Genomic DNA, 12,519 nt, shown 5'->3' with positions numbered 1-12,519 from the left:
TGTCCCCACAAAGCTGTCAGGTCCCCATAAGTATACTGTATTCACAGTTTTTGGTCCCCACAAATGTAGCTAAACCTGTCCCACACACACACAGACACAGAAATCTATAAATAGACCTTGACATCAGGCTGGAGATTTACCACAAACAACAAAGTAAAGTAGAAAGATTGCTATTAAAAGATGGAATATGTTTACCCCCCATCAAAAACTTTGGATTCAGATGAGCGATCGATGATGTAAATGAGCTGTTATTATGGGCAGAGCGCTTTTACACAGTACAGGAACCATTCACACACTGTGAATATACAGTGCCGTACAAGGAGCCACCTGCTCATCAGATAAACACTCACTAGAAATAGGTTCATTGTCTCAAGCAAGGACACTCTGACATGGGACAGGACGAGGGATCGAACCACCAACCTTCAGATTGGCAGGCGACCGCTCTACCACTGAGCCACAGACTCTTGCTTTATAACATTTAGCTCTCATTGGTCCACAGAGGTCTTAAAGGGCCATACCCAGGGTTTTTCATGTTTTATGTTCCCATTTAGTACTTTACACCGTAGCATACCGTTATGCAACAAAATGAGGTTTTACAAGTCTGAATGCATTTTTTCATCAACTCAATGGATTCATTGGTTTTCATTCATTTCCATAAGAAAGTAAATTGAAAAGTAATGTAACTAATTTCTTAGTTAACAACTGAAGTAATATGTAACTAGTTGTTTTACAATGTTTTTGTAATGTGGAACGAGTACTTGATTACAGTTTTCAAGAAACTTGCTCCAATCATCCCATTGTCCATTGTGTTTATAATTAACCTTCTCTTCTACAGATGTGTATCTGTTCAAAAGTGTATCTTGCCTTTTTCTTTTTTTTTTAATCCAGTTTTTCATGCATGAATGGAAAGGTTTATGTATCTTACATATTGCAATTGTACTGTTAATTGAGCATCTTTCAATAAAACAAAAAGAACTTGTTCAACATTTGTTTCAACAGAATCATAATGCCGCTTTTACAGAAAATTATGGATTTGTCATACACAACTCAAGCTGATTTTTAAAAAGTGCTACTTGATTTTCAATCCATACGGAAGTGAATGGAAACCTGTGTCCACCTGAATGGAAACATCTGAAACATACATGTACTATACTATAACATATATAAAATGTATAAGTGTAACATGTAATGTAAAAAGGATACAATGTTCTTAGTTAAGGATCGTAACTCTGTCCTTAAAGGATGGTGAACAACATTTTGAGGACTGTTGAAATGTTTTATATGAAGCAATTATGTGCAAGATTTTTCTTCTGTGTTTATGAGTGGTGGGCATTGTGCTTCCCCTACATCCATCATCCATAATCACATAATAGCATCCTCTGGCTAATTATGGGCTTTACACAACAATTTAAAGCATATTTACAAGAAGAAGCATCCCTCCTGGAGAGCTTCAGACGGAGCCACGTTAACATATTTGACATTTAAGCGTTGAGTTTTTTAAATATTTCTTTGAATGTTTAAAAGCAACTAAATCAAGCCACATTTACAGAATCCTTTATTTTATTAGAGCTTGAAAATGCAGGCTGGAGTTTTTAATCAAAAGTTTAGACCCCCAGGGCAGATTAACCACACCAGTCTAATGAACCGGCTGGCTGGGGTCACCTTTACAGGCAACACTCGCCAGGAAAAAACACATTAGTTATCATGAGTACTCACATTTCCTTGCAGAGGACTCCGATTCGCTGGTTTTCTGAGCTGCTCCGCTCTTTCGACAGACTGAGCTCTTCCTGGTATTTGGAGTTCTGTTGTTTCAAAGCCTCAAGCTACAGAGGAACAGATACAGGAAAGGAAAGAGGGTCAGAAAGAACGTATACACACCAAGTTACAACAACAAAGAACATAAAAGGTATTAATAGGTTTTCTCTTTTGCTCTTAACATATTCAAAGCTTAAATGTTGTTACTGGACACTTCATCCTGATTTGGACTGGATTTATTTCTCAAGGGTAGGCGGAGTGACTTTACCATTACTTGCACTAGTCACTGATTTTAATCCCATCCTGAGCATGCATGTGGATATGTTATCACCCGGTAATAATTACAGCTGCAATTACAGATTCAGAAATGGCTGTTCTTCCAGTAATTTGAATCCCATCTGAAATGTCGTCCTTGTATTTTAAAGAAGATCTAATATGACGACAGAAAAGAATAAAGCTATGAGGAGAGTAAGAGGTCATCAAATATGCTGTTGTAATGGCAGCTACAAATACAGTACTTGTGCTTTTTTAGCCTATATTTATATACTTGTTTACATACTGTCCTTGGTTCATGTCTTGCTAGAGGCCTTTGCTGAATTACACTAATAATCTTGTTAATTTAAGGTAATCTCTTTACTGTCTGTAAACACGCAAAAACAAAACGCCTCCACCTTCCCCCCCAAAAAAAACATATTTGTATCAAATAGATGACCTAATAAAAGTCTATGTCGACCCCTAATCCATTCATCATCCAATCGTTATAGCCCTACTATACACCATAAACGTATATTCATCATTATATTCCCGTGTCCCATTTAAAATGTTTCTACTCAGAGGCAAAGCTGCAGTCACAAAAGAAACATTCTGGGTCATCAAAAGTGAAACTGCAGTTAATTCTTAAAATACACAACACCTTGATATTTGAGTCAGCAGAGAGCAGAATGGGTTCAGTTCATGTGAAACTAAAAATAAAAGCCCCAAAGACATAACTTACTCCAACTTTAACCCATGCAAACTATTAGTTACTTATTAAAGTCAGATATCTGTGATTCTAAACACATCTCACACATCAGGAAATTGGCACGTGCCGGGCTGCGGGGCCCCCTCAGCCTTGAAATAGTCAATGACTTATTAACAAGTGAGTTTTAAATCAATGCCTTTTCTGCAGCTGGATTCAAATCAAATCAAATAAAAAACCCTCATCTTTAATGATTCACAGTAAAACCGCATGCAGCATGTTTCTGTTTGCATATTAACACATCTTCAACTGTGTTTTGGATGCCTTTACATGTGAGTTTTTTTATTTTTTAAAACACCTCCATAATATTGACCTACACCTCCAAGGTGAGATCTGTCTGCACAGCATACTCACATATAAACATACATATGAACATGCATTATTATACACAAATGCAGAATGAATTCAAGTTATCGTCTCTGGTCACAAGCAGTGGCTACATCACAAAATCTTACATCACGAACTCTTACATCAACTGCAAGACAAACAATCATTTACAAGAGTTAGAGATGCAAAATGTTTTCTTATGTTGTATATGCTGTATATGGATTATACGTCTATAGGAGTGCTTCTTCCTTGCTCTCTTTGAGAAAAAACAAACAAACATTTGATCCCAAAGAAAAAGAAGCTAGTTAAAGACAAATTAGCACCATATCAACCTGCATACAGTGACAGTAAAATGCCCCTAAATGTGCTGCACTGATCAGGTTTGAATCCGGAGCTAAAAAACAAACCAAAAGCAGAGAATCCTACCTGGTAGTGAGGTGAGTAGATGTTACTGGAGTAACCCTGATGCAGAGCAGCTATATCCATACCTAAACAGCTCACCACTGCTGGATTTCAAACTATGTTCTCCTGCTAAACAACAGCAGTGTTGTTGCTATGTCACCCTCTCTCTACAGCATCACATGTAGACTAAAACAAGCTGAGCATCAATAAACCATCAGCTCGCATCCCCCGCCGTGCACGGCTGCGAGAGGGAAATGGAGAGAGCGTGTCGCCTCAGCAGCCGCGCTCTCTCTCTCTCTCTCTCTCTCTCTCTCTCTCTCTCTCTCTCTCTCTCTCCCATTATGTAAGCCCGACCAGAATAAGCCCCCCCCCACAGCATACTGCTCACACTCTCGTTCCCCCCCTTTCCAACACCGTATGTACACTTCTCTAAAAGATTCACCTTTCATTCAGTATTTAACATGAATCGCAGCAAAGAAGTTGACCTGCTGGCACTAGCTGACCCCTTACACTACAAGGTCTGATAAAAACTACAAGCCAAGATACTGTAGTCTCTCATACGGTTTTAGTGAAGTGTCTGTACACGGACGGCCTAACTAAGGCTGCAACTAAAAACAAAAAACATGTTAATGTTCTGTCTCTGTCCCCCACTAGACTCCAGAATAATATTACAATGACTAGCAAAGAACCACAACTAAAAAGCTGAAACCAACAAATTGTTTGCAATTTTTCTCAAAAAGTGATACAAACAGGGGTGCCTCAGGGGATTAAGGTTTAAGAAAGCAACCAACGTCTCTAGTTTGAGTAATTCATGTTGATTCTTACACTGTTTTAGTGACGTGTTGTAGCTACACACAGAGGATCTTACGGAGGCTGCAACTAACAGTTTGATTTATTATCGATGAATCTGTCATTTGTTTTCTCTCTTGATAGGAGAATGGTGATTATTTCCGACATATTTATCTCCTTTTGGCTGACCATTACTCCAAAATCCAAAGATATTCAATCTATCTGAAAACTAAATCAGAGTAAATCAGAAAAACAGCAAATAACCACAACTGAGACACCGTTCAAACCAAAAGGTTTGTGGACGGACGAAAATAAACATGACAAAAACAAAATAAACAAAGCATGTTTGTATTTTGTCTCTATCTCCCACTATGCACAAAAATCCACAAATATTTAGTTTATTTTCATAAAAGACATAGAAAACCAGCAAATAACCACAACTGAAAAGCTGGCATTTTGTTGCACCTCTCTACCTCATTTCCTTGTCATTTCCCTACTCTCTAATTAAAGGCTTAAAAATTACACAAAATAACAATGATATTAATAAAAACACTCAAATAATTTAATTGACTGTCAAAGTTTCAGCTCTGGATCCAAAAGATTTGACAGACAAGAGACCAATCTCAAGTCAACTGTTAATTAACTAAAGCAATGATGTGTCCACACACACACACACACACACACACACGTGCAGCATTACATCACAACTTACAACAACATGGCTGAGCGAGCAGAAGAAGATTTTAGAGCGTCCCAGCTGAATAAATGACAACGTGTGTTTCTTTTACTCCCCAGAGACTAAACTCCTGTTGTCGTCAGTGTACACACACTGTGCAGATCCTTTCTGTTTCCTAAAAGAAAGTTCATTTACAGTATTTTGTCTGTTCAGTCGGAACTTTATGTATCGTATGTCACCTTTTGCCCTGTTTAGGTGAGTGTAAGCAATTTAGTCAGTAATGCCACTTTTGTTTATTGGCTATAATGATTGATTAATAATATATAATATATAGTAATATAATTTAAATTCACCGACAGAGCAGAAAAGAACAACGTCATGGAGACCGGGTCATATTTTCTGCTCATTCTGACAACACTAATATTGTATAAAAACAGTGGTATGGAGGTATTTCTTTGAGGTGCGTATTTTATTTCACAATACTATAACTCACAGTTAACCCTATACACTGCAAAATGATTCAAATTAAATAAATAAATATATTATGAGGTAACATTTTACATAACACCCCATTTATAATTTATAGGCAGTAAAATAAATTGTGCATTACACAATATTACGTAGCTGTGAGCACAAATAAGGACATTTTACGTGTTTATTATTGTATTTATGAAAAACTAAAACTCCTATGAAGCATATGTAACTGGTGTATATTAAAGTTTATTATTGATTATTACTACATTTTCTAGTTATAATAAATATGTCATTTATGTTCACTTATTTATTAATTAACTGTGTAACTGTTTTATTACATTATGTACCAATCTATTTCTATATTATACAGACAAAAATTAAGTTTCTTAACTGCTACTGTTAGTTTACAAGTACAATACAGGTCTTGAATACTGTATGTATGTATGTATGTGTACTGCTTTCCTTACAACTTTAGTTAATTTGCTCCTTTATAGTTTATACGTTTCCTCCGGGGATCATATTAACCTCTTCCACCTTAAAATCAGAGCCTTATATACTTCAATCCCCAATTACAGCAGGTAGAGTCCCGTGAGTTATGTTGCAGTGCTGAAATATGTGGCATCATGAAAATAAATGATGCCACCATGGGATGACTAAAATAGATACAACCAAGCATGTTTACGTTCAGTCTCTAATCTCCTGTCTCGATTTCCCTCGCTGTCATGACACTGAACATCTGGAGCTCACAAACAGCTGGAGTCAGAGTGAACGTAGGAGAACAAGAGGGCACCAGAGAGCCATAGGATGAGTGAGTGAACGGCTGCATGCGCAACACAGATTGAGGAGCAGCATGGATTGAGTATGAAATGATAAAAATATCAAGTTACAGATGGAGGCTGAGAGGGAACACACAGGAAGACATTGAAAGAGAGCGAGAATGAGATGGCCCACAGTATATCTCATGCATGGCTGATTAAACGCGATGACTGGGACTTGCACAGTCACATGCGGTCAGTGTGGAAATCCTGAATACGTAATAAAAACCCTGCAGGCTTCAAATGCTAACGTATGTATGCGCACGTGTGAATCATTTCACAGGGCTGTGAACACTTAAAGGGATAGTTCGGATTTTTTGAAAGTTGTATGAGCTATTTGTATATTGTCAGTGCATTGGCTACAGTAGATGGCGGTCGTTACGACCCCAGTTTGGAGAAACAGACAGGAGTACCAACACGGAAGATAAGCAATGTCCTGCTGTGGATGGAGACAGCAGCTTTAGAAACAGCTGATAAAATCTGCTTGTAACAGTTGTCAAGAGAAGACATGAGAAGATGCTTTTGTGTACTTCCATCTTCCATTTGGTTTCAAAGATTTGTTTTTATTTTGTGTGCTAAATATGCCCCCGTTATCATTACATATGTGATGTGTGACAGTGTAGATTGTCTAAAGAGCATACCAAAAATACAACCTATAATAAAATGACAATTTGGGGACTTCAGTGACGGTACAGTCACTACTGTTTCAGCTCACCTGTGTCTCCAGTGTCTTATTGTCATTGGTCAGCTGTTCAAAAGACAGGGCCGTCCTCTCTGACTTTTCAGTAGCCTGAAAAACATAAATAATATTTAGCTCCACACGGTAAGGTAACATATGGCAAACAAATATTATGTATGACAAAACAAGCTTGTTTTCATATGAATATTTGTTTTGTGATCAAGAGAAAATGGTTTTATATTGCCTGACCTTGACATTACATGTTGTCCAAAAAAATCGCTCTCCTTTCAACTTACAAAATACTTTTTGTGATCATGAAAATCGTTATTTTGAGATCACTGGAAAACCGAACATGTCCTGCTGAGATCATTCAAAACAATGACAAAAAAGCAAAGCATGTTTCTGGGTATTATCTGGCTTTTTATATTATTTTAGTATGCTGTGTAATGTGTTTTATCCTGTTTATTAGTTTGTTTAGCATTTAATAAAGTTGTATTAAGATCTTGTTTGGCCATATTGAAACAGTGAAGACAGGCTGTAAAAACAACACTGACATATCATCAAACTTTAGGCTGATATATGTTGAACTTGTTGGCAAACAGTTGCTTATTTCCAAATCCAAGAGAGGAATAGGGTTAGCGCGCATCATGACGATGATTCATCACGACGATCTTTGTGTCTACCTGATGAATGTCCAATATTCTGTCTCTTTCAGCTTATTTGGCCTTCACCAACTCCTGAGGGAAAAAGCTTTCTCTTTAGCTGCTAGAAGCTCCAATAAGTTCACCAGCTCGTCTCTAACCGAGTCTGTCTGCAGGTCGTGATTAGTGAACACTGCCTTTTTACAGCTTTTTCTCCGAAAAACAGCGGGTGCTGGAAACAAGGCTGATAAAAGCCTTGAAAGCAAATCAGTAAATGGTAAAGAGTAAAGTCACAGGGCGTCAAAACAAAACAATTAGCTTAAAAGATGCTAAAATACTCTGTAAAGCTCAGAGGAACTGCAGAGCCAGGTGATAGTTCTCTTACAGAGACGTTAATTTTAAATATCAATTGAAGAAGCCTAAAATCAGATATTATTTAGATTCTCTTGTGCAAAACAACATACAAAAGGCACAAAGATCAAAATCCCTCTCAAGCTCAAGCTCAAAGTTTAAACGGACATGATTATTTGAAAAACAGCATTACATAAAACAGACCGGAAAAATAAGAGGTCATTAGAATGGAAAGAGAGCTTTTTACCGAGTCAGCCTCAAGCTCGTTCAGCGGTTTCAATTTTACATCCATTTGTAACTTTTCCCATGAAGCAAGAGCAAAAAGCTTTGACTTTAGGGAAAGATAACAATACACTCACTTATAACTGCAAAGTGTAACGTCTACTGAGAATCTTCTTAGAAATATTAAAGCAGTTGGAAGAGTGGACTCCGTTTTACCACTTTATTTACTCCTGATATATAGCCTCACGTGTTGGTTTTGTGTGATTTACTTTTTATTTTTTAAGTATATTTAGATGCTAAAAGTGCTTTTATTGAAGTAAAATTTTGAATGCAGGACTTTTAATGTTAATAGAGTATTTCTTCATTGAGCATTTTACTTCTACTTAAGTAAAACATCTAAATATTTCTTCCATCATTGTTAAGTCTACATAATTGTTTCCTTCCACATTTCTTTTATATTATTTGTGATTAATACTACAAACTCGTTTTCAAATCATGGTGACAAGCAGCCGCAGACCTTTGCAAAACTGTGCAGCTTGAATGAAAAAAAAAAAAAAAAGACTGGCGCGTCAACTTATCAAATCCAACTGGGAATGAGAGTCATGTGTGCATGTGTGTGATAGTAATGTTTTAACAACATAGAAAAATAGCCTGAGGCTAGAGTCAGCTTTAGAGAAGGAGAGCTTCACTTAGTCTGAATAATAGCACACTGGAAGGATTATTAAAGTAAAGGCCACTTAACTGTACACTGACTACGTAAAGTAGGTGGTAGTACTCAGATCTTTTAAGAAAAAGTGAATATTACTTGAACTGTGAAAGTAAAAGTACTCATTGTGCAGTGAAATGTTTTCCTCTTCTACCGGATGTTTCTGGACTAACATCCCTGCTACATTAATATTTATGTTGCACTATTGTGCTGTAGATGTTTAAGATTGTGCTGATTTTAACTCCTTTATATATATAATGTTGGGTAGTTTAAGCTGCAGTATGCATCATCTTCTATAAAATCATGTTTGTGGCCTTGCTTTCCTGTGAGAACCAAGTTGTGGCGTCAGAAAAACAGCCCTGTTTTCAGCTTTGTGACGATGCTTTTCCCAGCTGATCCAAGAAGCTTTTAAACAATTTATTTAGCTTAAGAAGTGGAAGAATTTTTTCAACACATAAAGGAACACTTCCTCCAGTTTATCACAAACAATCAACATCAAAACATATGGAGATCCATGGTTTTCAGTGGACAGGAAGGGTAACTAAAGCTTTTAAATTTACCTTAGAGATATGGTGGAGTAGAAGTGTAGTATTGGAAAAATACCTGAGAAAAGTACAAGTAGGCCTACCTCTAATTTGAACTTAAAGGTGCCCTGCCACTGTTTTTACTTGCATTTATGTGGTGAATGTGAAAATGAAATGCTACCTCCTCTGTCAGCTCTAGCGGCGGAAAAAAAATAAGAGGCCAATTACAACAGTTGGTCAGTCTGACGTCATGTTTCCTGAGCTCATTACTATTCATGAGCTCTCCCAATTGCGCTGAGTAGAGGATTCTGATAGCCAGGCTCTCATTGACTAGCTTTTAGCCAATCAGAGTCAAGCAGATTAGCTCGTTGAATATTAATGAGAACTGGCACAAATCGAGCCGAGTCTTCCTGCAGGCTTTCTTTTCCACGCTAGAATGGCTTGAAACAAGGTAACCAAGGCATTTTTCCACAAAACAATGTTACAGAGTCCATGGTAGAACTTACCACAAAATAATCTTATACATGTGGCAGGGTACCTTTAAGTACAGCACTTGAGTAAATGTACTCAGTTATTATCAACCACCGACTACATGTGTAAACCTACCTGTGTCAGCTCTTTCTCTCTGCACTGACTCTCCTCTTTCAGGGTTTGGATTTCTTTCTTTGATTGCTCCACACTCTGCTCCAATTCTGACAGAAATCAGAAAGACAACATCAACTATAACCATACCATAATCATCTTCACTCAGAAAAAAATAGATTACAGATTTTCTGATGAGCATAAACTCAGTTAAGATACATCTCATACGATTACCTTGCATGGTCTTTGCTGTCCTCCTGTTCTCCTCTTCAGCTGTCTCAAGCTTTTGTCTCTGAAATGGAGAAACATCAGCGTAACTACGAGCCAATCACTCCCATAGTCACATTCTTCTACCTTGAGCTAATAATGACTGGGCTTCGAAAACATGCAAGGTTTGTGGATAAAATGCCTCTCTTAATGAGGCCACTTTAACGATGCCCACAAGCAAAACACCTCACACAGAAAAAAATAACACAAATAAGGCAAAACTATAGTTACAGATTAGACCCTCACAGACATGCACTTCATCACGGAAATCGGTTATAGAATATATATTTACAGCATAAACTCCCAAAGCCACTTTTCTGAAAAGGGTATGATGGTATGATGATTATTACTTAGGCAGACCCAAAAAGATTTCTGTCACACTTATACAGCTAAAATAACAAGTAGATTAATTGAACACAATAAATAAATCAACTATTTTGAAAATGGATTATTGATGTAATGTAATTCCAGTGGTCCCAGCTTTTCAAATGTGAATACTACCTAGCTCTACACTTCAATTTAAGAACATTATATCATTGCATGCTTATGTCCATGACTTCTACATATATCCATGTCTTCTAAATTAAATCAGCAACTGGTGAGATGATGACTTTTTGCTTTGATGAAGACACACTTGTGTTGAAACAGCGGCCTGTTTGCTACAAATCAATCAGCGTGATCAGGCCTTTTTTCTGAGAAGTGGAATCATTGCAAGATGTGCAGATAACGTCTTTTTACATGCAGCTTTAGCCTCAATCTGTAGCACTATACCATGTATGAACCAAATGAATGCAATGAGTGTAAAACCGCACATCACACTATGTAACGAAGTGCTTGTCTAAACAACAAAGATGTACATTTAAAAGCCCCAAATCCATCACTTCATGACAGATATTAGAAGCCAGAAATGTTGGAGATTCTACATCGTCCCTGTTTTATTAGTCACATTATCTCTTTTCTCTGTTTATTTGTGATTATTATGTACCACGTTTCCTCCTTCTTACCAGGCTGGTTAGCTGCTCTTCCAGAGAGCTCTTATCTTGCTGCACAGACTGAAGCGCTTTCTGTTTGCTCTCTACGTCAACACTCAGCTCACTGATCTGTTGGGGACACACGGTATAGAAATACATGCAAATCGGAGTAGAGCCATAAATGGTGCATCATCACAGCAGTTTTTACAAACCAAACATAGGAAGGAACACAGGCCTATTCACATTAGGCGCTAAAAGAAGGGTTGTAAATAGAGACTGCATCAATTCTTTCTGTTTTACATTATGCCATAAATCATACGACAATGACAATGATGAATAATCCATTTTACAAGCGGAGAGTATCTTATAGCTGCTGCCCAGGCTCCGACGCTGACTCTCTTTCCACAAACCTTTTTCTCCTGAGACAGTGCCTGGGCCTTGAGGCTGCTGATCTGTTGCTGGGACAGAGACGCAGCGTCCTCCTTCTGCTGGGACGCCCGGAGCCTGAGCTGCAGGTCGGCCACCTCCCTCTCCAGCTCCATGATCCTGGAGCGCTCAGACACTGTGGCCACCTGAAGCAGAGAATGTGCAAAAGGAGACATGAAGACAAAAAAGGGACAGGGGAGACAGAGGGGAGTAGTAGCAGAAACAGTGGACCAGGGTGGTGTGGTCAAATAAACAAATATAAGCTTTAACCGGATTTTCACATTTCTGTAGTTTTATTTACGTATCAGTAAAGACTTACATGAGTATTTTATGATCACAATCAATTAGTCGACTAATTGTTCCAGCTCAAAATGTACTAATTTTAGCGCCTCTTTCATATTACTGTCCTAATTATTTTCTTAATAATTTACATTAATAATTTTCAAAGTCAAGAATTTTGGCCTGTAAATCTCAAATCATTCATCTAATATCCCAAATCCGTACTCTGAGTGGATACAATTGATTCATAGGAAAGAAAAATCCACTCCCCAAGAGGACCGGAGCAAAGTTTCAACCACCAACGGAGAATCTGGTGCAAGTCAGGTTTTACTCTCCTACTCCAGGAGAAAGACAGGTCAAAGCGGGGACCTCCTGGTTAGAAGACCAAGAGTAGTAGTGTTCTACATTATTCTAATGGTCAATTAATCCCATTAAAAGACAAAAAGCAACAGTGAATTTATCTACTAACAAGTTGAGCTCCATTGGTGTCCAAAAACTATTGAAAGCCAAATTGTGGCACTGGCTGACATTTTCCTTCATTATTTTGAACACACACACACACACACACACACACACACACACACACACACACACACACACACACACACACACACA

General features: G+C 37.7%; 1 protein-coding gene across 3 annotated transcripts in view; it reads right to left on the bottom strand.

The window, feature by feature from the left end:
• The window catches only part of clip1b (CAP-GLY domain containing linker protein 1b), a 30,671-nt gene that overhangs the window by 9,883 nt on the left and 8,269 nt on the right, over positions 1-12,519 (bottom strand). For all 3 annotated transcript variants that reach the window (XM_034896086.1, XM_034896087.1, XM_034896089.1), the window contains 6 exons: positions 11,610-11,771; positions 11,233-11,328; positions 10,196-10,253; positions 9,986-10,071; positions 6,972-7,046; positions 1,717-1,823 (listed from right to left, as the gene is read on the bottom strand). In XM_034896086.1, the coding sequence (XP_034751977.1) occupies positions 1,717-1,823; positions 6,972-7,046; positions 9,986-10,071; positions 10,196-10,253; positions 11,233-11,328; positions 11,610-11,771 (584 nt within the window). The remainder of the gene's footprint in view (positions 1-1,716; positions 1,824-6,971; positions 7,047-9,985; positions 10,072-10,195; positions 10,254-11,232; positions 11,329-11,609; positions 11,772-12,519) is intronic.

This window comes from Etheostoma cragini, chromosome 16 (genome assembly GCF_013103735.1).
Source record: "Etheostoma cragini isolate CJK2018 chromosome 16, CSU_Ecrag_1.0, whole genome shotgun sequence".
Classification (NCBI taxonomy): domain Eukaryota; kingdom Metazoa; phylum Chordata; class Actinopteri; order Perciformes; family Percidae; genus Etheostoma; species Etheostoma cragini.
Note: the sequence above shows the minus strand (reverse complement) of the source record. Positions and strands in the feature narration are given on the sequence as shown.